The sequence below is a fragment of the Bombus fervidus genome, chromosome 4 (genome assembly GCF_041682495.2).
Source record: "Bombus fervidus isolate BK054 chromosome 4, iyBomFerv1, whole genome shotgun sequence".
In the NCBI taxonomy this organism is placed as follows: Eukaryota; Metazoa; Arthropoda; class Insecta; order Hymenoptera; family Apidae; genus Bombus; species Bombus fervidus.
Window position 1 is genome coordinate 3,770,406 of NC_091520.1, and position 27,372 is coordinate 3,797,777.

The 27,372-nt window shown below is 33.7% G+C and overlaps 1 protein-coding gene across 15 annotated transcripts in view; it reads right to left on the reverse strand.

The window, feature by feature from the left end:
- The window catches only part of Msn (serine/threonine-protein kinase msn), an 88,238-nt gene that overhangs the window by 13,652 nt on the left and 47,214 nt on the right, over positions 1–27,372 (reverse strand). For 2 of the 15 annotated variants that reach the window (XM_072002472.1, XM_072002466.1), the window contains exons 4-15: positions 21,784–21,828; positions 21,402–21,684; positions 21,060–21,271; positions 20,721–20,949; positions 20,379–20,639; positions 20,082–20,263; positions 14,789–14,809; positions 11,901–12,080; positions 10,450–10,553; positions 8,832–8,923; positions 7,138–7,214; positions 5,237–6,034 (exon numbers count right to left, since the gene is read on the reverse strand). In XM_072002472.1, coding sequence (XP_071858573.1) covers positions 5,237–6,034; positions 7,138–7,214; positions 8,832–8,923; positions 10,450–10,553; positions 11,901–12,080; positions 14,789–14,809; positions 20,082–20,263; positions 20,379–20,639; positions 20,721–20,949; positions 21,060–21,271; positions 21,402–21,684; positions 21,784–21,828 — 2,484 coding nt within the window. The remainder of the gene's footprint in view (positions 1–5,236; positions 6,035–7,137; positions 7,215–8,831; positions 8,924–10,449; positions 10,554–11,900; positions 12,081–14,788; positions 14,810–20,081; positions 20,264–20,378; positions 20,640–20,720; positions 20,950–21,059; positions 21,272–21,401; positions 21,685–21,783; positions 21,829–27,372) is intronic. The other 13 variants (XM_072002480.1, XM_072002477.1, XM_072002467.1 and 10 more) reach the window with 12 other exon arrangements.

Below are 27,372 nucleotides of genomic sequence, written 5' to 3' on the forward strand. Positions count from 1 at the left end.
GTGTCTCGTCGTTCAGAGAAGACGTAGCGTGTGTTACGTGCGTTAAGTGAGAAAACACGATAAAGGATGGTGAAAAGAGGGAGAAATTTGTATATCGTTTCTGGGACCTGGAATTTTACAAGTCCTAAGTCCTGTGTTATCGTAAAGGTACAATTATTCGTGACAAATGCGACGGGCAAGTTGTAAAAGAAACGTAGACGAGGTTCACGATGCTCTAAGAGGCGAATTGGAACTTTCTGGCTTCAAACGATCAGAATCTTTATATGAATACGAGATGCATTTTTAAAATTATACGAATAAAATAATACAAAAATAAAATATATAAAAATATGTGGGATATAAAAATGTATTACTCAAATATTCCATGAAATCTGTTTCCAATTACGCTATAACTTAATTCTAAAACGAGATGGGATGTATTTAATGTACTTCGTGGCATCGTCGACTTCATCTACGTTTATTACAATTTTTCCACCGCGTTTCCCATAAATCACTGTACTTTTATACGTTTGCACTTATAGAATGATGCTTTATTGGGATTTTACAATACAAATTTGCCATTTTTTGACCATCCTCCTCTCCGAGTGAATGTTCTTCCAGTACGGTGCGACTGAAAGAGCTAATTTTTGAGTACCCATTAGCTTAGATTGGTCATTTGGTAATGAAAATTTACGTTTACTATATTTTTTATTAGATCTTCAAGAAGCTACCGCTACGTCGTTCAGAGTTTTTCCAATCAAAATGTGTCCGAATACAGACGCATTCGGTTATCAATAAAGTTAAAGAAAAAGTATAACGATAATAATTTCGTCTTACGTGTAACGTAACAAACCCCGAACAAGATCGTAGTTGGATTCTTTTCTGTTAGCAGAATCTCAACAATGACAATAACGATCTAACATGGGATCTACAAAGAATATAAAAATTCGAATTTTCGTTGATCGATCATTTATTGAGCGCTCAAAATTAATCTGACCCGGGTGCTAGAGGCTGCTGCTTTGTATCTCTCGTTCTCGGCATAGCATAATCGCTCGGTTCGTTGAAGCAAATTTAATAAAAAATGATATATCCATTAACCGTTTTTATCAATCATAAATAAATATCTGTAGAGGTAAAGTTAGCAGAGAAGAAGAAAGCTGTGTAACGAATCTCGTCCACGGACAGCACTGGATTAATGATTCTATCTCATCAAATTATCCCATCCCTCTTTTTTTTTTTTTTTTTTTCTACGATATAAGTCGAATAATTTTCATAAGATGGTATCGACGTAACAATTAATATTACTCTGTCTTCTTGTTTAGAACTTCTTTTAATCGACAGGAACGTGAATAAACATGCATTACATGTATACAGCTTTGAGTGATCGGTGTCTTATGATAACATTGTCAAATAAATGAAGAACGAAGGACATGAATCGCTTGAAAATTTGAATCGATTGACTAGAAACAGACATGCAAGAAAGTAATAAAATAACACTTGATCGCTATTATCATCGTAAAATTATAACTTTTTGTAAGGCATTATATCTATATATATGTATATTAAAATATTTCTTTTTAAATTTATGATATTTTTTTTTAGATTAAATAATACAACTGATATGTTTATTATCAAATTAAGTAATTATCAATTCGAAAGATCCTACAGATTCTTCTTAAGCAAAGACTACAATCGATTAGAATGCACGCTTATACACCGAGAAAGCTAGCGATTGATTCTATACAAATGAAAGCATATGCGTGAAATTCGATTTAATTATCAGCTTGAAAGTTAACGTTCGTTGCTGATCACTTCTACGTCGCAATAATTCTTACGTAAAAATTTTCTTTTTTTTACGATCGGATTTAACATCTACTGCGACGATTATGGCCTATATTTATACGAAACGAGAATGTTGCAAAAGTGCAAGAAACATTTTGTTTCCTAACGATTCGCTCCTGTGGAAACGACGATGTCTTTCTCTTAACTTAAAAAAAAAAAAAAAAAAAGAAAGAAAAGGAAACGGAAAATCAAAGTAAACAGAGACGAAGAAGAAGAAGAAAGATGAAATCAACGTGGAACCTGTGTAGTAGATATGCGTAACGTGAACTTAACGAAAATGACGTACGTAAGACACACTTTCACAAATTTTGAACTGCTCTTTTTCTGAATCCCGCGATGTTTCGCTGCGACGATCGTAGCAACGCTAGCAGTTTTTCCCTTCACACGGTGATGTAACGTAGAAACAAGACGAACGTCCTCAAAGAAATTCCATGCGGTTAATCCTCCTCTCTCAGGTACGGAATTTGAAATAACGATAAATATCGTTGTAGAGCGATAGGGTTTCTCGTATTTTCTCCGTATTAAGTATCGTAGATCATTCGAAAGGAAGGAAAGGATTAGTTCCAAAAGAAACGGAGCGATAGTAGCAGTGGCGATAGTGATGCTAACGATGATGATATCGATGGCAGTAATGTTAGTGGATAATAAATATGGTACTAGAAATAGCGCACTGTATTCGTATTTGTTGGATACTAGGATTCCTGAAAATGAAAGCGATTATTTTTACATGTTTCTGTGGCCAATGATCGACTCTGATGTTCGTTGAAACCGATGTTATTTACAACGAGTTTTGTTACCCAAAACAATATTCTGATAGGAAATATCTTTTTATGCGACAACCTTAATCATTTTTATTAAGAAAAATGCATATGTACATGCAGTTTCACTAACTTCGATCCCAAAAATATTTCCTTATCTTCTCTTTCGCCCTCTCCTTCTCCTTCTCCTCTCTTTGTTTCTTTCGACTTCTCTCATCTCCATTTTATCGTTTACTTTAACAACGTGTAGAAGAAATTGGCGGATTCGTTTTAAGAAATGTTACAATTTTAAGGAATCCTTTTGTTTATACAGATAAAGTCTAATTCGTCGGAAGAAGTAATATACGTACTACACACTGAACTTAACACGGGGACATAGAAAACTGAAGTTCTTTCACGTAAAATTTCGACGCTATTTCTCAAAGGTGCACAATAGTCAACACTGTTTCTAACAATTTTCACAATGAAGTTAGTGAAACATTACATAGTTTCGGTAATTGTTATCGTTAATCATATCCTCCATCATTAATTGGACGTGAAAGGTGACAAACATTAACAGGCCATATAGGATGATATTAGTAAAATAAAAAAAAAAATAAAAAAATAGATGTTAATAGAAATATTTCGTACATTTTAGTAGATGTAAATTACAATAGAAACCAAGTTAATTTTTATTCTCTTATAGCTCGTGATAAAACTCAGAGATACTAACTTATATCCATATTGCTATAGTAAGGTGTGAGCGTAAGTAATATTGTTATTATTACACAATAATTGTAGCAATACATATACTGTTAGTAATATGCATGATGGTAATAGTAATAACGACGGCAATAGCCATACAAGTACCTTTAAGATGATAACAAAACTAAGAATTTCTATGCGATTTAACCCTTTGCTACTAAGAAAGTAACATCTACGTACAGGGTGTCCGAGAAGAATGGGGCAAAACTTACACTACGTATCAATGTGATAAAATAGATAAGAAAAGTACCAAAACGATTAATAAAAATTTCCAAGCGCTTATAACTCTTCGATAAATCATTTTCAGACGCAAATTTATACGAACTCTACTCATCCATTTGACCACAGTAATACGTAGCATCACTTTTGTCCTAACCTTTATGTCACACCCTGTATATCAAAAAGTGTAATTCTGTCGCGGTAAATTTGTCAAACTTTCGAATTTTTTCTGGACTTAATTATCTCTTTTAAATTAAAGTTATGATTTATTGAATTGTCGGAATTCACTCAGAATTGCTAAGAATAATACTAATCAATGGGTGGCAGAAGATTATCGAACAAGATGATGCACATCTGGTTCGATCGTATATTATCGCAAGATCTTAAAATGAAATTTATAATTAACACCAGAAAAGGTTCAGGAGTTATCCGACGACACAATACACACTATGTGTGCGATTTAATCGTTAAAAAGCATTAGTTCCTGTGTAATTCGTATATTCATCGATTCTAATCGTATACATATGTATAAATGTGCAAATTAATCGTCAACGTTCTACGAAGAATTTATCGTGTGATTTGTAAATTGAACAAGATAAACTGAAATCGTCGCATCGTTGGGTTTGCACTGATCTTACAAAGTCTGAAGACGAGTTTGTTCAATAGGATGCAAATTATATAGCAAAGGGTTAAACGTCAAAGTACATCGTAGAAATGATGAGAATGAGATGGATTAAAAAAAAAAAAAATGTCTGAGAATGATTAATGCGTCGTTTTAATACTACTCGACAGATACTGTAATATGAGAAAACATCGTTAAGCACGAGAAACAGAATGAGAAGCGAGAAAAAGAAGTTTCGTTAATAAGGTGAAAATGTTCCCTTTCCTAAGTTACCATATAACAATCTTAAAATACTATTAGTAACGTGAAATGATATACTGTTAATTCCATTATACCAGGTATACGTTATCAAAGTTCTAACGTTCCTCTATGAAGCTTTGTGCGACCTTGTCTGAATGAATAATCTAGTAAAATAGTATAGGATAATAGTAATTGTTGGTAACAGAATACTGATAGCGCTAATAGTTATGTATCCTACTCATGTTTGTAAATCTGAAGAAATAAAAAGAAGGAAGGTAACGGGGGGGAAATGCGCCTAAAATTCGAGCGTAGCTGACTAGCTTTCTATGTTGATTTTTGTATGCCGTTAGATGTTGGAAGAACGGACGTGTAAAGGTTCAATGACAAAATATGCCTGTCGATGTTGTGATATCAGAAAGTAAGATACAAGTGATGAAATACATTGTACAATTCGAACGGTTAGCTTACGTTAATATCACGTTGCTGGTTAAGTTGATTATATTTGAAAAAAAAATTGATGTGTCAAAGGAATTTGAATTTTGCCAAGCAAAATGATGTAACAGCGAAGAATTACGTTAAGAGAAAATGTAGGTACTCGGCTCGAATAATTTAACGAGATAGGTTTGCGACTCGATCAGTTTCAAGATCAAGTTAGAATAAGATATTACGATTTATTTATCGAGAGGCATTTGTCAGGAGAGTGGATTTTTATGAGAATCAGGGTATCGAAATTGACACGATGGTAGAGAGATCGAAGGTAGAGATAAAGGTAATGCAATAGGTATATATTTGTCAGGCAAGCACACAGGCAGGGCTGATAGGGGGGACTGACCTGGGTGACAATGGGGCTGTACTCGCTAGCCGTTGTACTGGCCGTAGATTTAATAGTTCCTGCTTCGTCAACGCTGACAGAAACAGCATCTGATGGTCTACAACTGCGTCTTCTCGTAGTGTCGTCTTTATCACGTCCAAAGTCGAACCTTCTGGCCTCGTGTCTACTACCGAAAACGATTTCGCTCTCAGTTTTTTCCCTTCTAGGCCTCTGAAGACCGTCACGACCGAACGAAAAGTCCGTAAGAACCGGCTCGCCGGTACTCACGACGTTCCCTTTTTTCCCGACGATACCGGCAACGCTTATCTCGCTGCCACGCCGGTTACCGCTTGAGAATATGCTCGATCTTGCTGAGTCTGACTTCTGTAAATATGCAGAGTGTCTCGCGGAAGGAAAAAAGTCGGAATTCTCGCGGCGGAAAGCACGTGCAAAAGCGCTGGACGTGTTGCCAAGCTTCGAATCGCTTTCTTGTCGTCTATGCGCTGCTTTCAACTGCTGTTGCTGCTTTTGATGATGCTGTTGCTGCTGCGAATGATTCTCATACTTCCTACGAGACGATAACTGATCCTGCCTCTTTAACGTTTTCTCCGTCGACGACGAAGAAAGGTGATTCTCGTTAATACACTTGCTCGTCTCCGTTGTCTCTTGCGAAGGTTCTTGTTTCATTTTATCCAATCGTTCGTTAAAACCCTGAAAGAAGCGGGTGAAATCCCACTCCTTCAGTAGAAGTTGCTCCTCCGCCTCGGAGCGCCGGTTGTTGTTAGCCGTGCCGCGATCGTCTGACATCTGACTAAGTTTCTAGGGAGCGCGCACGAGGGCGATAAACAAAGTGACAAAAGAAAAAAAAAAAACATTCACACGAAAAGAAGAAAATCATAGGCGTGCGGTGATACATAACGCGAGCTAGCTGTGATATGGCAGTGCATTGCGATCAAGTGTAATTATATCAACCGGTCAATGGAATTCATTTTCTAACGTACTGACACACGTTCCACACGAAGCAAGATAATATATAAATAATAACATCTACTATATTTTATACGATGTTACGCGACATTGTCATGAGAAACATTCCACGATACGAAGCTACATGATGAAACGAAATCGTGAGACTCCGATTGATCTCCTCTATTCAACTACTAGGAGCAATGATCAAGCGTCGTTGAAAGGAACTTTTCAGCTGCGAATTCGGAATATTTTATCTCGAGCAACGCTCGGGTCCATACTCGCGTAATTATAATCTTTCTTCGAATAGATCATTATATACACTGTACATCGTGATGTTATCGATTGGCTCTCGATTTCGCCGATCCCCTCTTTTTCCTCTTTTTATATCTATATTCTTCGTATGTTTCGTATGGTGTTTTACCGCTTAACAACGGTGCTAATATTATATATGTAGCGACGTTATGAATATATGTTTGTATGCCATAACATATAGTCACCAAGCGTATAACGTATCGTGTGAAAACAACGGATATACAAATAAAGCGGTTTCGATCGTTGGAATTGCACAAGAATAATTAATATGGAAATTGACATGTGTTTCTCGCTATTTCCGACTAACGATAGATATATAACACATCAGAGAGATATATCTATAAAAAGGGGAATCATAAATACAATGCAATCGTTTGTATCTTCATTCTCTCCTCCGATTCTATTGAAATCTGATCTCGAAAATGTTGAAGCGTGTTCGAAGAATGGAAAGAATTGAAAAAATACATGGATCGCTCTATGAAAATGTAAATAAACGACACAAGAGTAAATATATCATTCAATCTGTATGCGAAAATTGACCGATCCGTGTCATCATCAATACACATAAAAACGACAAGAAGGCGCTAAAAAATATTACGTTGACTTGCATTTAAGTTGACCCATAATTGGAGAACACTTACCCGTTTCATGACTAGCGTACGATCTCCTGATTCTTCTTCATCAGGGGTCGGTGGAAGAGGTCGATTTGGTGCTCCACCTGCGCGCAAAAAATAAAATAAAAATATTTACTTTACAATCGACATGGAAGTTTGTTGCAGGCTTTATCCCGTAAAAAGCTTTGACAGGAAAAAGAAATCTAGAGTCACAGCTGTGTTTCCATATCATTCAAATATTCGTTCAAACATAGTTAAGAATAAACTAAGACAAAAGCTTGCTACTCAGCTTCTGCGTGTACATGTTAGGTCTATTCTCTATTAAAATTGTTACGTCGATGGAAAATAGACGATCGGCAGGAATTTCTATTTTAAAGTAGTTTTAATTCGTTACACGCATATTGTATTTTATATTCATATTTCAATCGAAAAGCAAATCTTGCGAATTTATGCACTTTTACCAATTAAAATCAAACTACGCTACGAATACCTTAAGCTGAAGGAACACATACTGAGTACAAAAATTTAAGTACAATATTAATAAATGTTCTTTGATGGTTCTAAGAGATCTAAAAATTAACGTTAAGAGAAACAGGCCTTTAATACGAAAGCTTCGTGCTTTCATTGTCCAGAATTGTACATAGTAGAATTGACACCTATTGATATCACAATAGAATTGATTCGAACACGTCAGAGGATAAATTGTTCATGTAACTGGATCGTTCGTATCGTAGGAATTCACTGATTCTCCCTATTATCTACGAGTTTTCGTTCAAACAACCGAATTCGTGTTTCGCCCAAATAATTGGATTCATATTCAGCTAATCGGACACTAAATAAAATTTCGTTCTAATAGATGGGGTTCGGACAAATGAAGTCTTGTTTTACATCTTCGTTCGTAATGGAAATATTGAAACGCAGTAATTGATTGAAATTGTCAGGAAAACTATGAATCGGTCAAAATTTGGCATTTGTGCAACATGAAGCTTCAAAATAAATAGAATAAACGCTGTAATCGATGGTACAATTGAAAAAGGCTGATTCTATTAGGTCGTCCGAAAAGTTTCTTTCGTTTTATAAGGAAATAATGGATGTGCAACATTTTCCGTTTTATATTATTTTATCGAATTACGTATGATCCATTTTGTTCTATCAAAATACAGATCACAACGTTCGACAGATTAGACTTCATGTTTGTATAAGGATGCACCGTTGTAAAAGAAAGGCACCTTTCGGACAACCCAATTTTACAAAATTTTCAAAACTTTTTACAAGATATAGTAAAACACATTTTATATTAATAAACTCATAACCTGCGATATCACAAACTATTATACCGCTTATTTTTCGTATGCGAAAATAATTCTTACTCGTTATTTCGTCTCGTATGAAAAATACATCTGACTAATGAATTTTCAAAATCAATTTTTACGGATACAAAAATTATTGTAACAAATTCTTCTCTATTCGTGTACAACAAAATTGCTGGTATCAAATTACATAAAAATTTCTCGAAACCTTTCATCTAAAATATTTCCGATCTCGTCGATGGTATCGGATGTCCGCCGAAACAATTTCAGTGGGACACCGTGTATATTTAAAGTGAATTTTCACGCTATATTCTAATCTTTCGATTACATAATTATACTTAACTGAGACATTCATATAAATAGTATGCATTTTCGTGAAAAATATAAAAAAATTCTTGTTCGATGTCCTACCTTTCGGCTTACCTTCGAGGTGTGAATTCTGAGCATTGTGCGACGATGTAGACGATGGATCTGCCGATGGTCTGAAAGGAGAAAATTCGGGTCTGCAGCAACACACATAGAAATGAAGAGGATCATGATGACGCACGAACGATGCGGAATGCGTGGTGTATGTTGCGTGGCGATGCGGCGAAGACGACGATTCGAAGCAACGTGTCGAAGCGGAATGAAAGATGAAATCAAACAAAACAACATCGGTAAAATTAATTTCATTTTTCCTTACATATAAAATATATAAACATATAAAGTTAACTGTAAATTATCCTCTATTTGTTATTTAACATTAATTACTGCGCATTGACTCAACTTTCTCCTTTGTTAAATGAACTATTTAATTTTGTTTAATTAACTATTTGTTAAATGGCTACTCTATTAGTTAAAATTCTTCTTTCAAACGAAAAATTTATTATTAATACAGGTAAAGTTCCCATCGATACCGATTTATAAGTGATTTATAATATTACATTGTTGTTTTGTAAGTTGATATAATTATGAATATAATTTGATGAAATAATCTTGTGCTGGATATAACTGAGTATAATTTTCTTTGCACAATCTTTGTTAAAAATGGGAAGTGATATGGTAATTGTTATTTGATAACGAAAACGCTATTATCTAGCAGTAATGAATTCTTATGATTATGTCCCTTTCGTGATAACTGTTGCGATCATCGACAGTTGCAAACTTTAACCACTGACCGATTTTACAATCCCACCCTATTGTTCCCACCTATTATACATCGTTATTCTATAGTCCTAGTCTTCTTCGTTTCCTAACGTAATTAACTTATTAACGTAATTGTTTGCAACTGAACGAGCCTCGTGTAACAATTATTGGGTTGGCAACTAAGTGATTGCGGATCTTGCCATTAGGTGGCATTGACAAAATCCGCAATCACTTAGTTGCCAACCCAATATTAAGCCGTTGGAAATATCTTACAAATCCCTTAATCTCCAATTTTTTTGACTCATTTTTTGATATTTTACAAAAATATCGCCATAAGAAACACGGAATCATTTTTAAACATTATTAAGTAGTAAAATTGAAATCTATTGCTACGAATAATCGGTACAAGAGATTTCATAATATTCGATTAGATAATACTTATGATCAGTTTACAATATGATATCCAAAGAGCTGAGTCAGCAACAGATGTGATGCCAGAGGCGATCATTTTACTGTTAAATTAGTCAAGATGAGCTCGGGCATTAGAACCTTATAAACAATTTTTTAATTTTGTGCAATAGTATCAAGCTGATATTTTTACTTGCACTACACGAACGCGTTGCATGGACTTTCGCAAAATTTTCAACAGCAAATATGTATTATCCTGAACTTCCAACAACTAAAAGTTCCTTTCGATCTCTCAATTATTTGAATCTTCGTATAACAGTGGAAATAATTTAGTTCGAGATATACGAGATACGCTGTATCAGGATGAAGTAAAGAACGGGAAAACAGAAAAGATCGTGTTCTGTTACAAATAACCATCTATCACTGAAGGGTTAATCGTTGAATGTACATTCCTGCTTTGTCGCTGTTAAATTGATAAATTAATTTCTCTACTTACAAAGGTTTCGGTGGGTCGCTAGCAAGTAATGTGCCATCGTTCCTTGCGTTATTTCCCCCTGCATCTTCAAGATCGTCATCGCTGTCGCTTTCAACGGACAAAGCCTGTAAAGCGAAAGGAATAGTCTGAAAATAAAGCGAGCTTTAATCGACGTTTTGAATCACAAATTACGCGATGCACTACGATACTAATCCAACAGGAAACTGAAACATTCGAAGAACCTTATAACGCTATGATGTTGTTATGTGCACTATCGTGCTTAAGTATTTGAACACTTGGTATAATCCAATCAAAACATTGATGTTTCCACTATAGTCTCAACATTGTGATAGAAGAATGTTTCTTCATTGTTAATTCTTTACTTCTTGCCGTAACTGGCATCAAATGTTCTGCTAAATTGAAACTGAAACAAGGAATATACTTGTGTCAATCAAGTTCCACAACTTTTCAAGTTTAAACGTATGTTCCAATTATCGTAAGATCTCCACATCGCGCAGATACGTCACTAAACATGGATGTTGCTTTTTTATTTATGCTTACTGATATCAACCATTATTTTCATCGATACCTACTAACCGAGTATACAGCTAACTGGGATAAGGTCAGAGGTGAAAATTAGATTACACAGCGTTATTTAACACGTTGACGCCGTTGTCGATATTCATGGTTTTCTCTGTGAGGCGGCGCCCAAATGCTTCGTAGAGCGACGCAGCGTCAGACTAGACTGTTCGATACGACCGCAATGTTTCAACTTTGACCTCAATTTATAACAAAATTACAAAACCTATACGATTCCTGTTGAGTTCAATGAATTCCGTGAATTTCAACTAATACATTGATATACAATAGTTTGACAATATCAATTTGTATATATCTATAAATGCTAAGTAAAGCTGACGGGACCAGATTTGGCTCCGATTTTGTACTCTTTTCGATTTTTCTCAAAAAGTGGAGGTCTGACGCGAATTCTGATCATCGCACGCAATTCTGTGAACATTTATAGCGCGAATCAAAAAATGTTTCAATTCCGTGCAGGAAAAAAGATAGTCGTGCGTGTTCGTCGGAGAAAGACGGCGCGCGTAAGGAACACGCACGACGAAAATAGTGTTAGGTTACGTTAAATTTTTAGAATGGACTGACAAAAGGCTAGTATGTATGCTAGCTACTTCCAAAAACTACAAGTGTCTTATAATATTGAGATAAAATAATATAAACCTATTTTGTACTATCTATTTTGTGAAATACATGTATGACCCATCGCGATGCACGCTGCCCCACGGAAAAACTCGAGTGACCCATCGGTAGTGTACGCCGCCTCACGGGACAGACACGTGCGACCCGCCGATGGTACACGCCGGCGTTAACGTGTTAAAGTGTATTTTATATATTTGCAATAATTTAGAAGGACCCTGATACTTACGCAGGATAGTGTATATCGCTGTAACACTTACTTGATCGAGTATACTGGAAGACTGTGGCATTTGTTTATTGTTTTGATCATTGCTGCTTGCGGGCTGACCGGAGTTGGATGTTGATGACGCAGCCTTATGCTGCCTGTTCGGCCTTGGCGGGGCCTCTGGGCCCTGTGACACACCAAGCTCGTTGAGTTGAGCGGCCAGCATGTCCAAGTCCTACCACCCACACACACACACGCACAGCCCCGTTAGTCACTGTTCCGAGACACCTCCAAAAATTGTTTAAAAGCCGCCACCAACCAGCCAGACGAAGCAAATAACAATGGTACAAAAGATGCAAGCTACTCTTATGTGAGACTGTTACACTCTCTGTAGTACAGTGCAAATTGTTTGTCACAGATCGAATTGAATGATTTAAGAATGATTTATGACGATGAAATTCGTGGATAGATTCCCGATTTTTTGGCGATTCATAAGAAACAATAATTCGGGTCCAAAGTCAATTAGTCATTAATTATTATCCATATAATCTAGATCTGCTGGTTCGTAATGTTATGTTTAATTCTAATTCGAAAGAGAATTAATTGGAACACGCTACTTTGCGAAAATTCCGATAAACGCTACATAAAGTAAATTGTACGTTGTGTACAAGGAATTTTTAATAAACGACTTCGCTGCATGTATGAAAGAATAATGACAATCGACATGTTTTTTTCCTAATAAAATTTTCCTTAACACCTTACCGACCGCTAGCGGTTCAACGGCATACGCACATCCGACCGGCATCTCAGGCGCAGATTCTCCCTGCCGCCGACTCTATTTCGGTTTAGACTCTCCAATATCATTCTTTTCGTTCATCGCGAATGGTAAGTTTCTCAAATTGGTATAAAACTGTGGGAGCTTACAAAGCAACGCAACTGAGCATGATATCTTAGTACTAAATAACAAATTACTACTCAGATAATAAAAAAGATCGTCGGCGACAAAAAGTCGATTAATCTGCTATCGGTCGGTAAAGTGTTAACATTTAACATATCGTGTATATGTAATTGCATTTATAGATTACAATTGGCCACCCTGTGTATGATATTATCTTTTATATCGAAATGATAGATTCAATTAATAGTAATGTAATGATCTCAAAGTACATATACATATTTATACTAATATTTCCTAATGATCTCGAATAATTACCGGATCATGGATTAATACGTAATGCCTGTGATTATAGCGATACGCGTCATTGAGAACGATAATCGAACAGATACATTGGTGGATCATGGAAATGAATGGATTGTTCCTTCTCCGGTATTTTTAACGAAAACTAGAAAACGATTGTATTATTATACTGTATAAGAAGCTACTGATATGACCCTAATTTTTAATAAAAAGAAAAAAACCAAAATGTTATAAATGACACGTTAATACAATGATGGATAATTCTAATTCACATTCGAGCTACATTGTACGCATTTTGTTGTGCACGTGTGAAACAAATTAAACTGTTTTAAACTAAACATAATAGTGTGGACGATCAAAGGACACAAACACGTTAAAAAAAATATAATTTGCATTGTAGCTACAGTATCTCGTGAACCGAATACGAATAGACGATAATTTCCGCAAAAACATGATATCAGTGGGAAATCAATTACGAGAATACTTCATCGGAAAAAAATTCTAAACTTGCATCGAAAGCTGCGCTATTTCAACCTTGTTCTATTTTTTCTCCTTTTTTTTTTTAATAAGTACGGTATCAATTAGAAATAGATAACGCTTTTTTTCTAATAAAATTCTCTTTAAAAGAAACAGCTGCAAACAACAATATGTATATTATCGGTCTTGTCTGTTACAAATTCATATTAAGGAAAATAGATAAGCAGATCGTTAACGCGTGGCAAAATTGTGTATAACTAATCAAAGTTTATGACCATACTTTACAGATAACTTTATCTGACCTCCCATTGATTATTTTCTTCAATACTTGATTTATATGAGAAAACTTTCCAAAAGTGTTTATAAATCATACTAATTTATCTTACACTTTTATCGGCCTATTACGTTAAAAACGTACTTAAAGAACGCAAATGAAAAAATAATTAATGCAACGTTATCTATCGCGAGCAATAAAAAACAACTAAATTGTGATAATAATTTGTTACTTTTTTCTTTAACAGCGTTCAATTATTATCAGACCATGATTAAGTTAAATTTTAACATACACCGAAAATGGCAATGATAAACTTGTCCGTTTGCCTGATAACTAACATTATGACGGTAGTACATTAAATGGTGACATTAAATAATTATTATGTTACTTCTGAATTTGTTTTTCTTCGCCGGAACACAACACATATACATATAAAAAAGAAACGAATGCCAACAGGGATAAGATAGTCTGAATCGTAATTGTTAGTTCTTGTTCCGATATTGTGTCCATAACAATAACAAATTGTATATAGTTTTAATGTCGGTTTAATGAAATATCTCGTACGTTGATAAAAATGTTAAAGATATATTTCTTAAAATACCAACAATTACAAACACAACCATGAATTGCACTTAATGCGTTTAAGCAGTGTGTAATCGATCTCCGTGAAAGCATACATTCAGGGAGCTTGTCTGAAGCATTCAAGAACGTTATATCGTCTAAGTAATGGGGACTAAGCACGATAGCGGTAAATAGTACACATTTGCTAAAGATAAAATTCAGAAGTGTTGTTGAAACTTCGTATGTATAAAAATAAACCAAGCAAATTATGTAGTAATACCAAGACTACGTCATAGCGCGTGTAACCTGTTTTATATAGACTGCATGTATAAACAATTAAAAATGTTACGCGTAGAGATAAGAATACGTGTAACTGTATGTATAAATGTAAAAATGGGAATGTAAAGAGGAAAATAAGTGTACGTGTTCTTACCTCTGGCTTCCTTGGAGGCAGCTACGGTACGTGTGAACATGGAAAAAAAACAAAAACCGAATAATTTGAAATCTGCGTGTAAGAAGCGCGCGCACGTGTTTATGTGGATATATCTATGTGTGCGTTTATAGGCGTGTGACATGTGTGGTGTGCACGTGTCGCGTTCATGAATGCAATTAAGTATACGCGCCCTAGGAAATAATTGTGCAATTATATTTGCGTGCACGCCAACGACTTAATAGCAAAATAGAAGGAAAGTCTACGTGCTACTGATTAAAATATGTATCTGTTTATGAGTATGTAGCAAAAGAAAGATATAAAGATATATATTTATATATACAATATAGCCTGATTTAGATGGAAACCAATTAAATATCTCAAATGATATGGAAAATGCGGAAGGCAAAAGTTATAGATGGCCATGAAAGTTCTGAGGAAAATCACAATAGAATGTTCAGAGAGAAACCAATATCTTTTATCGCATATTGTATTTTCGAAACAATAACCATCCGTATCTTTTGCACAGACTGTTCCCAAGATATTACTTTTTAAACGTTGTACGCTGTCGGTGTTAATATTACTCGACATTGTAGATCGCAAGATTGCTCGTCCGGACTTTGTACATTATCGCTTAAAAGTATACCGACACTTGCTTACTTTCAATAAGCTGCAACAAGCTTTCAGCAAATTCCGATAAATTGATTCTTCGTAATCACTCTAATTACGTATAATGGCAAGTTATACTGGATTAGCAACTAAATGATTGCGGATTTTGTCATTACCACCCAATAACGCAATAATCTAATTAAGTTGATCTTCAAGAGTCGATATATAATAATATAACTGGTGTTCGCAATTGTCAAACTTTGTAGAATCAATATTTCTTCACCTGATAAACTCTCTTTATCTCCAGATTCTTTGATTCTTTTAATTATGAGACAGACTACGAGGATATAGAGACTCCCGGTGTTAATACAACCAGTGTTTTTTAAACAACAAATGAATATATTGGTATTTACAGTGAAATAAATCTTCATTCCATAAAAAGGTAGTAATTGCTGCTTCTAATTATTAATTCATCGTTAATTTATACAATTTGGTAAAATTCACGTACCGTTAGTACAAATCGACCAAAACGACCATACTTGCAAACGATAGCGTAGCTTATGCCTTGCAAAGTATTGCATATAAGATGTGGATACTATCGAACAGGACATAATTCTACCGCGTATTAATAAAAGCTAGCGCGCAATGAGTTGATTAGCATATAACTGTTTTTACATAACTGCTTATATTTACAACACATTTAACTATTTATTATTGCAGGTGGTATTAAGAGCATCGCAAACAGATTCGAGCCTTCCTGGAAAGTTTCAAGCATCTCGTAACTACTTTGGTAAAGAAAACGGAGAGAAAAGGAATAAATTTTTGTAAACTCAAATTTAATAGTAAATAAGCACATAGTTCCAAATATAATCGAAACTCGACGAGTAGGTTCAAAATATCCTTTCGTAAATAATTTAACGAAAAACTTGCGATAACTTTTTACTTACATACAGAATTCAAATAAAATTCAAATATCAGCATATCTGTTGTATGTACGTAATTTCTAATCTCTCGAAGTTCAAGTATTACTTATACGAGACTTGACTTTTCCAAACATCATAGCTACAGCGCGGCTATCTATGTAAATTTATATTTTTATCATCGCAATTAAAAAAATGTTAACTTGAATAGAGACTTTCCTCACCTACTAGATATTATAACGTGTGCTTTATTTCAGATATTAAGCATATATTTTTTACGTTATGTGTACGCGTTCTGTAAATTTGTCATAAACACCTAACATCCGCGGTCTAATAATAATACTTGCATGTACGTAGATTTATTCCTCAACATACATGTGGTACCTAATCTCGTTCCTACTTATCATCTTACTGATTTGTTATCAATATGAAAAATCAATCGAATCAGAATTATCGATTTTGACTTATCGAAGTTAAATACACGAATATCTATCGGATTTTCGAAATTGGAACGATTATTTTCTCAGAAATAAAGCCTTATTTTAAAAATTTCATATTTTATTTCCGATTTATTATCACGTATGTGTTATTAATGTTATAATGATATTACATAATCGGCCACGTATCACCTTTGAAAGTTACCATTTCGAGAATATGTTTGAATACTGGTTTCCATTTGAAATATTAATCATGCTATTCTTAAGAATTTTCGAGCTCTTTGCAAGATTAAACGTCTGATATTTTACAGCTATTGTTTAGAACGTACTTTTCTGTATCTTGCACACTCTGCGAGATATTTAATCGTTTCCATTCAAATTGGACAAACTGTATATATATACGTAACAAAATATATGATACACAAAATACATTAAGTTGATGAAAGGCAGCAAGAAGGCAAAGTAGAATAAAAATAGCATGTGCTCTTCTACGATCTTTATAAATTGGAGTAGTTTGTAGACTATATCTATCTATATATAACATGTGTATGCTGAGTCATCTAACTTAGAACTTGGTATTTCTTCATCAGTTTTAATGATACCAGAAAATCTCCAAGGAAAAGATATTTGCTATAAGAGAAAAGATATTATGACAAACAAATTTTTGTCGCGTGATCATATTTTCCAATGTTTTAAGGTCGTCTGTATTTTTCTCTGGTAAACAAAACAATGTTTTTATTGTTGTAACATTGAAATAAAACAATTTTGAACAGATCGAGCGATCTTTCTGAAAAGTAATCTATTTTATGGAAACGATGTTTCCACGTTTAGAACGCAACAAATTTATTATTCGGTAAACAGACACAAAGCCACATAAAAATATTCGAACTTACATTTGCAACTATTAACGCAATCAAACATGTACGTCGAACAGAAGTATTTAAAACAATATCACATCTACAGGAGGAAATGCAAGAGAAGTACCTAAATTCTAGATCATATTCGTAAAATTGGAAAATTCACCATTACATATCTACACTTGTTTATAGTAAATTTATTATAACCGCAGATCCATAGCGAGTCACGAAAGTATTTTCGAATGCGTATAAACGATATTTACGATGAATCTCCGCGTCAGATACAACGAGCGATAAATTCAACTGATGTCAATAAGAGAAGATCTTGAATTTAACGAGTTTTTATAAAACAAGGATATAGATTCTTAACGATATGTATAGAATGTCAGATGTAATTACTTGATAAGCTTAAAGATATAGACGATTAAAATTACGTACCTAATGATGTTACGTGAGTATACAAGCAATGTTATCAAAACTGCATTGACACAGTAAGATGGTTGCATGGTTTATAAACCATGGTTGCGATCAAGCTTTTTATTTACTTTTTTCTTTTTTTTTGTATTTTTATTGCGATAAAATATCATCGATGATATCGCGGTATTGGGGACGTAAAATATCTTAGATATTAAGATACTTTTATTCGATCGAAAATACTATGATGAAACTACACCTAATTGGAATTATTAATTGCAAAAAAATGTTGATACTGTACTGACAAAGCTTCTCGCAAACCACTACCTAAATAACTGAATGACATTTTTTGTTATTTGTGTTATCTTAAATAAATTAATTGTGTTATCTTAAATAATTAAATAGGAAAATCCGAAAAATTTGTTTCCTCGATTTTTACGATATAGAAGTTAACGATACTGAAATTTTTACATTTATTGCTGGAATTTCTGGTAAATGCGCGTGTATCAAAAAGGAAAAAGATAAATAATTTTATTTTAGGAATATGCTAGTATCGGTGAATCAACTGATGAACATTTCTCTTTATCTTACTCATAGTTGATATTTCTCGCTTTTAAGACCCGGCCTCAACCAGATAAGTGCCCCAGAAATTCAAGTGTCCAAAGGGGAAAAAAGGAATGTCAGTAAGATATCGATATTTAACACGAACGTAAAACGCGAACGCATCGATGATAACACGATATTTTTCCTTCGGTTGGTAAATTACAACTGAAACTAAAATTATTTAGTAGTAGCATGCGTTCATATGTTTATAGAATAATTTTATTCTGATTTTTATCCTTGCAGTACTATGTGGACATTTATACGTCATCTATGTCACGGAGAGGACAATTGTAACAGTACATTTTTGGTGAATATACATATGCGTGATTGAAGTGTGAACATGATGTTTCCGTTGTTTCGATTCGTTGCTCTCAAAGTAAGAAACATTAAGCATAAGTGAAACAGAGATAAAAGTTCGTTGGTATTGAAACTTGCACAATTATCAATGTAATTCAAATTGAATCGTACACGATGATTGTTGATATCGTTTTCCTTGTAGAAACCTCGGAAGTGATAGGAAATATATAAATTTGGAAAATACGTTCACTGCGTTTAATCGAAAATCTCCTATTTAATCTCAGACCCAAGAAACGATTCGTTTACGATTTTAAATAAAATTCCGTATTAACTTACAATGCCGAATATAGCAAAATCTGTTGCAACTTGTAAAACGTCGTTGAACAAAAAAAAAAAAAAGTTGAGGGTACATTAAAAAATTTCTGTTCTATAAGATATAAGTACAAGTGCGTGCGTGTGTGCGCGCGTGCGTGTTAACGTTGCGAATTGCCTGTGTACAGAGATTTCTAGCCCGAAATTCAATTGTTTAGAACTTGCATATCAACGTTCATGTTTGTTTCGGTTTCCAAAGGAGGAGTGCCCCACATATGTATGTCACTTGTCGAAAGTTGCAAAGGTAAGCGTTTGGATACTTCCGTGTACCTGTCTATGTAGATTCTTTTCACTATGGATTATTACTAACATATATACATATACATATATTAAACAAGAAACGCCAAAGATCTTGCGAATATTGGAAAATATTAATCGCGTGAAAAAATCTCTTTGCCGTGATATTCGTCTTCTTATAATGAATATCTTAGTAATTATAACGATCTGGGCAAAATATTTTTATGAACGTTCCGGAAATTACAACCGAGCGGCGGTTATACGCATAACGTACAAGTAAAATTGCTCAGAATGTCGACGTTGGCAACGCGTTTGAAAATCATCGAAATCGGTGAGCTGTGCCCTGATCGATATAATTATCAATACTTTTCCTCTTCGAATCTAAATCTAAATAAATCTGACATATAGTCGGTCAAACGTATAAGATACCAATGTTAAATAACTCAGTTTATTTATTATTTTGTTATTGGCATAAAATAAGTGTCGGAGGAGAAGTTATAAGATACAAAAAAAGATAATTGCAAAAATAAAAAAAATTGAAAAGACTTACCATAGGCTTAAACACATGACTGTTTCTTTGCGATGCAGCTTGTCCACCAGAACCTCCACTACCAGCCCCACCAATAAGAGGTTGATGATTGGATGGCGGTGTAGAAACTTTATGAGGTTGTCGTGGATCATCTCTGGGTGTTGGAGGTAATGGCCGAGATGGTGGTTGGGGGTCTGGAACTACTATACAGTGCAAAAGTAATTACGTAACATTTGAGAAAGTTTATTCGGCGTAACAATGGATAGAAATTTTACATAAAAACGTAGAAGATAATTAACGGTATACTATCAAACGCACCAATTAATCTGTGTGGTATAGCAGGACGTGCAGGTGGCCCTGGTTCCGGTATATCTCTTTGAGTTCTGCTACTCGGTTTTTCTTTAGCAGCGGGTGGTTGTGGATTTACTTCTTGGGTTAGAGTCCTACCTTCCTGAATTTGTTGGAAATTTCTACGCAAAGTATCACCACCAGGTGCTTGAACAATGGATGACGCTTCACCAGCTAATGCCGGTTCGTCTTCTTCATTTTCACTACCACTATATCGGTAATCGTCTCTTTCTGTGTGACAAATTACAAATAACGGGTTACAGCGATTAAGCAAATTATCGTTGACGAATCGCTTCCGCGTGTCTTTCATACCTTTCTCCTGTTTACGCTTTTTACAGCGGTCAATATGATCTTTAAGTTGTATCCTAACTTGTCTCTCGGTCGGTTGGTCCCGAATAAACGGATGCTTAAGGAGCTGCTCTGTATACGGCCGTTGATGATAATCCTTTACTAAAACCGTTTCAATAAAACCGTGGAATTTCTTCGCCCACTTTTTCGATTTGAGTCTTGGTGGTGGATTACGTGGGATCAGAAATAAAGCCTTTTGTGTGAATTAAGCATAATCAATAAAATTAAATTTCACCCTTTTTAAAACAGAGTAGTAATGTAGAAGAACGGTGAAGGAGATTCACAGCCGTTACAAATACTCACTCGCATCGGATGAAGATCACAAAGCGGAGGTTGTGATTCGGCCATTTCTAAAGCCGTAATTCCCAATGACCAAAGATCGCTTCTGTTATCGTATGTAGCATCAGGATTTTCATCACAGGCTATTACTTCTGGAGCCATCCAATATGGCGTTCCAATAAATGTATTTCTTCTACCTATTGTCCGATCTAATTGTGCGCTAACGCCAAAATCAACTACGGCATAACGGAATAAACGATTACTTAATCATTCGAACGATTTAGCAACGAACGACGCTGTATTCAGTTGAAATATCGTCCAAGTACTATATACTTTGGTTAAGATATAGATGGTCGAGGAACATACCAAGCTTAACTTCAGCATTATCGGTTAACAAAACATTTTGTCCTTTGATGTCCCTGTGTATAACCTTATTGCTGTGAAGATAACTAAGTCCTCTCAATATTTCCCGTGATATATAAGCAATCCATTCCTCCTTTAAACTCTGACCTTTAGTTGACTTGACAAGGTCTGTAACGGAGCCAGCTCCGCAGTACTCCATAACCAACCACAATTGATCATCCTTTCCAGGTGATGACTTCTTCACGAAGGCACCGTAATACGTTGCTATATTTCTGTGATTCGAATACTGCAACACGCGACAGAAGGCGAATAATGTGATCTCGTCCTCTTTGAATCCGTTTTCACAAGCAAATATTCATATTATTTACAGTATTGGTATACTCACCCTTTTTAATACATTTATTTCTAATTTGATTTCTTCCTCTTCGTCCTGAAACAGATAATAACGCAAATTAATTACTCGTAACGCGTATAACTTCCAACTAATTTTCACGATATCTGAATCACACATCTTCCACACGTCTTCTCGATACTTGATAGTTGATAGTTGACACATTTTAAATAATTGTTTCGATATGAAAAAGCTGTTCAAATATAAGATATAGTATAAGAATACTTCTACTTATATCGTTATTTATGTTAACACTTTACTGACCACTGGCGGTTCAATAGCATACGCACGTCCGACCGGCAGCTCAGGCGCAGATTCTCCCTGGCGCCGGCTCTGTTTCGATTTAGACTCTTCAATAACATTCTTTTCGTTCATCGCGAACGGTAAGTTTTTCAAATTGGTATAAAACTGTGGGAGCTTACAAAGCAACGCGACTGACGAAACTGAGCAAGGTACCTTAGTACTAAATAACAAATTACTGTTCAAAAAACGAGAAAGATTGTAGACGATAAGAAGCCGATTAATCGGTTACCGGTCGGTAAACGTCGGCGACAAAAACCGATTAATCGGCTGCCGGTCGGTAAGCGTCGGCGACAAAATCCGATTAATCGGTTACCGGTCGGTAAAGTGTTAAAAAAACTTACGAATGTTATAAACGAATATCTTCTGACTAAAACGAGATCCTCTGAACTGTTTGTTGGAACATTGATGGCTATCAAGATATTATGAGAAATACTTTTAAGTTGAATACTGTTGATTACTATCAGGAAGATAAGTAAGTATAACAGTATAAATAAAAATAACATATTAATTTGTTGATTGAACATTTTACAAAATACGCAGAATGCTGACCAAACAAGTATTCCAAAAATAGATATAACGTAATTCTTCGCTTGTAAATACGTAGAAAAGACGTCGTTTGAAAATTTCGTTTGAAAATACATACGTGTATTACTTGTAATTATATTGTTTAATTGAAAAACGTGTTTCTATAATTTAATGTTATTGCAATTCAATATTGAAAATTATTCAAGCAATGAAAAAATCTTACTCTTAAATATATGCTTAATACTTGTATAAAATACAGTAGTATATAACAAGATACAATAAGAGAATAACTATAAAATTCAAATCGCGTCACAATTTTATCAACAATTAAGTATAATGTGGGAAAAAGTGCTGTATAGTTTGCAGGAAATGATTGAAATTAACTATGACACTAAAGTAGTAGTCGGACATCGACAATCACGAAAGCCTACATATACTAAGCAAATTTTGTATATTTCTAGCCTACCAAAGAAACTAAAAACGTATTCTGTAAGAAAATTATTTATACTTAAATACCAATAGAATTATCATGAATGTATTTATGTATATATTAGAGATTACAAATCATTAATTTTTTCAACGCTAAGAAGATAACATAATATTATTTATAGTTATTATATCGATATAATATTATGTTAGTTATTATTTTTATGATTTTATATAGATACAACAGGTGTTTGTAATTTTTCTAATACATTGTCTTTTATTTATTTCGCTGTTTTATTTCTTAATAAAGGTAGAAGCAAATAAATTGCGTTACATATTTAAAATGTTAATTAAAATATTAATTAAAACTTAGTTATTATATCGATATAATATTATGTTAGTTATTATTTTTATGATTTTATATAGATACAACAGGTGTTTGTAATTTTCCTAATACATTGTCTTATATTTATTTCGCTGCTTTATTTCTTAATAAAGGTAGAAGCAATTAAATTGAGTTACATATTTAAAATATTAAAATATTAATTAATAACTTAGTTATTATATCGATATAATATTATGTTAGTTATTATTTTTATGATTTTATATAGATACAACAGGTGTTTGTAATTTTTCTAATATATTATCTTATATTTATTTAGCTACTTTATTTCTTATTAAAGGTAGAAGCAAATAAGTTGCGTTACATATTTAAAATATTAATTAAAACTTATTGAAAAACAGAGATAAAAATTCTAATGTCACCACTGGACTGTGGATCTTTATGCAAATTTATATTTTTCAGAATATAATTGAAAAAGTGAAATTATTTTACTTGCACAGCGTTATCAAAAGCACTGTACTTTGGATATTTTATATATTTTTCGTATGATGCAGTTTTACGCTTTTAAATTTCGCATAAATACATGAAAACTTGCAATCTAACCTTTTCGCTGCGCAGCGCTCAGAAACAAATTGCTCTGTGAGCAGCCGGCGTGACAGTGGCAGATCGGTCGCGCGGATCGCACGATGCTCGGAGAAAGATATTCTGTCTGAGCGTCTATAAGCGCTGTTCGCAGCGAAAGAGCTAGTCATGAGATATTAGGTTGCCCGAAATGTTTCTTTCGTTTTATAAAGAAATAATAGACGCACAATGTTTTTTCTTTTATATTAGTTAATTGAATTATGCACGAACATAATAATAGAAATAGAACGAAATGGATCATACTTAATTCAATAAAACAATATAAAACGAAAATTGTCGTTCATCTATTATCGCCTTATGAAATGAAAGAAACTTCTCGGACAACCTAATATTATTCGATGACTAAACTGTTAGCTACGTAAATCCGAAGAAGACCGATGTGTCATATACAGCAAACATTGTAAATATGATGTAAGCCGGAAGCCATACTAAGCAAACATTTAATAATCAATAAGATTAAGCATATATACTTACGCAATTGTATTTATTTTTTAATTTATCAATTAATTAATTTATTTACATTATATAATTAGATTAATTTATTAGATATTTAATTTATTAAGAAATTCATTCTAACTATCCTAAATAGGAATACGTGTTAAATTATCTTTAATAAATATTACTTTATAACTATCTAAAATATTTTTTATCAATCGTGGATACCATTCAATCAACAAATCATGATATTGATAGGATGTTAGAGTTTCTTTATACAAATACAATTCAATGAACACTTTATCTACAGTGCGTTTTGACAGAGCATTACAAGCTGTATTCGGTACGATATTCGCTTATCGCACGAATGATAACAATAAAATGTATTTCGTGTATAACGCATTTAATGATCATAATATATATGGTAAGTTTTGAAAAATCTGTCGGTACACATCGTAATTCTTAGATTGATATCTACCGTTACGGCCTTGAAAGTTTTCTTTATAATCGTTGCGTACCATGTTTCTAGAATTAAACGATAAGAGTAATTAAAGAGTAATCCGGAATTAACGTGAAATTATAAAAATTGCAGAGCTTTAAATAAATGCGTCACGGGCTCCTTTTACTCGATCATTCTGAAAGTTTCCCGGATATCATTTTCTCACCAAGTGTCGTATTTTTAGAAATTACGGTAAAGAAATGTTTTTGAAAGAAAATTTGATCAGTATACTTATGTGGTTGACTGCACGTACAACTTTTCCCGCGTAACTTCGGCGTTTTAAATATCTCGCTTATCTTTTATGATAAGCAAAAGTTTCAGGGAAAAACTCTTTTCCTGGTATTTCAAGGTTACCGAATTCTACTGAACGAGGATAGATATTTTTATCATCGTGAAATGATAGTTAAAGTCAAGGCGAATTGAACAATCTATATTATGAACTTCGTGGTATTGTAATTAAACGAGAACATAATTAAAAAAAAAATTGCTAAATAAATTACCTTATTTTATTATATTATTACTTACTATTGCTTAAAAAAAAAAAAAATAGCCTTAAGCGGCGTCAATGAGGCAATTTTTTAGAAAAATCCCCCCCCCCCCCGCCCCCCTCGAGTCAAGAAACAGCAGACATCAGTTTAATACGATCATTTGTACCAGATACTTACAATTTAAAAAATAACTTTTAGAAACGAATTTCTTATAAAACAATGTTATTTTTCTAACGAAAATATAACTTTAATACCTTTCATTTTATTCTTAAATTAATCTCTCCTGGTTTATACTTATTATATTCGTAACTTTAATAGTGGTTTTTTAACACACCTAGTCTTTCTTAACTTGAGAATTAACAATAATTATCAAAGCATATAAGCTACAGTAATCGTGTATAGCCTGATCTAAGCACGAGACAACAAGACAATGTAGCAAATCTAAACACGCCATCAACGCTCAAGTTACGTCAGTGTTGTTTATTGGAATAAATTTTTATTCCACTATTATTTTATTCTACTATCTACTACTATTATTTATTCTACTATCTCACTCGATCCCTTATTTTAACCGCGCGTTTCTTAATCGCTTCCCCTTGTCTAATTAGGTTGCCTAATTAAAATTGAAATGGATGTTCCTTGTCTTAAGATATTCAGACAGTTCGATAAATGGAGATCAAAGCTAGCCCTGGAGCTGAATTTCTCAAAAGTATTTGAGAGATGCGCCTTGTTATTGTTGTACGAAGCTTTATTCCAAACTGTTTCGCAATATTCGTGCATTCTTCCCCTCGGAAAATTTGTAAAGAATGCATTTGTCGTGTATGCATTCTTGCGAACTATACACGTCGGAGAATTTAGTCACTGGCAGACCGTTGCTACTTACCGACACACGTAGTTAACAATGGAAATTTTTATAGCTAAATCTACGTACGGTGGCTGCCGAAAGTATTCGTGCGTTTGCCCATATATTTTATAAACATATTACGTGTTATGCGAAACATTTTGAAATTTCATTAGCACTAAAATGAAGCGCAACTATCGTGGTTACATTAGCAAAATTCTAAGTAATTCAGAAAATGTATACAGAAAGTTGCAAAATATTTTACACAAATCAAAAAGCTACTTAAACAGGCAATTATTCGCGATATTAATAGATCGCAATATTCAACGACGCTTATCTTCGTAGATCATTTTGAACGCTTTATTACTTAAATTTATATACTTAAAGTCATTATTCACATCGTACATTAATTTTTTATTAACTATGAGTTTACGCTAGGTATCTTGCAACTTGTATATACATTTCCAGATTGGCTTCAAATTTTACCAATATAATTATGAGAGTCGCGTATTTCGTTATAACGCTAATGAATCATTAAAATGTTTCTTCCATAAGACGCGGCGTAAAAGTTTTGTGTAAGCGTACGTATACTTCTGCGAACCACTGTACGTACTCGAGCAATTATTTATACTTATTCGCATATAGTAATCTCTACAATTTTACACACATTCTGAAAGAACACTGTTTCTATATGGACAACATAGAAAGTACCATTAGTTATTCTTTTACACCTTTAATATAATTATTGTTATCATAACAATAAAATCGTTACGATTGTAATATTTATTATTATTATTATTATTGTTGTAACATTTTAAATACACACATTTTAAATACACCACATTTAAATACCACTGTACGTACTCGAGCAATTATTTATACTTATTCGCATATAGTAATCTCTACAATTTTACACACATTCTGAAAGAACATTGTTTCTATATGGACAACATAGAAAGTACTATTAGTTATTCTTTTACATCTTTAATATAATTATTGTTATCATAACAATAAAATCGTTACGATTGTAACATTTATTATTATTATTATTGTAACATTTTAGATACACACCGAGGTATAT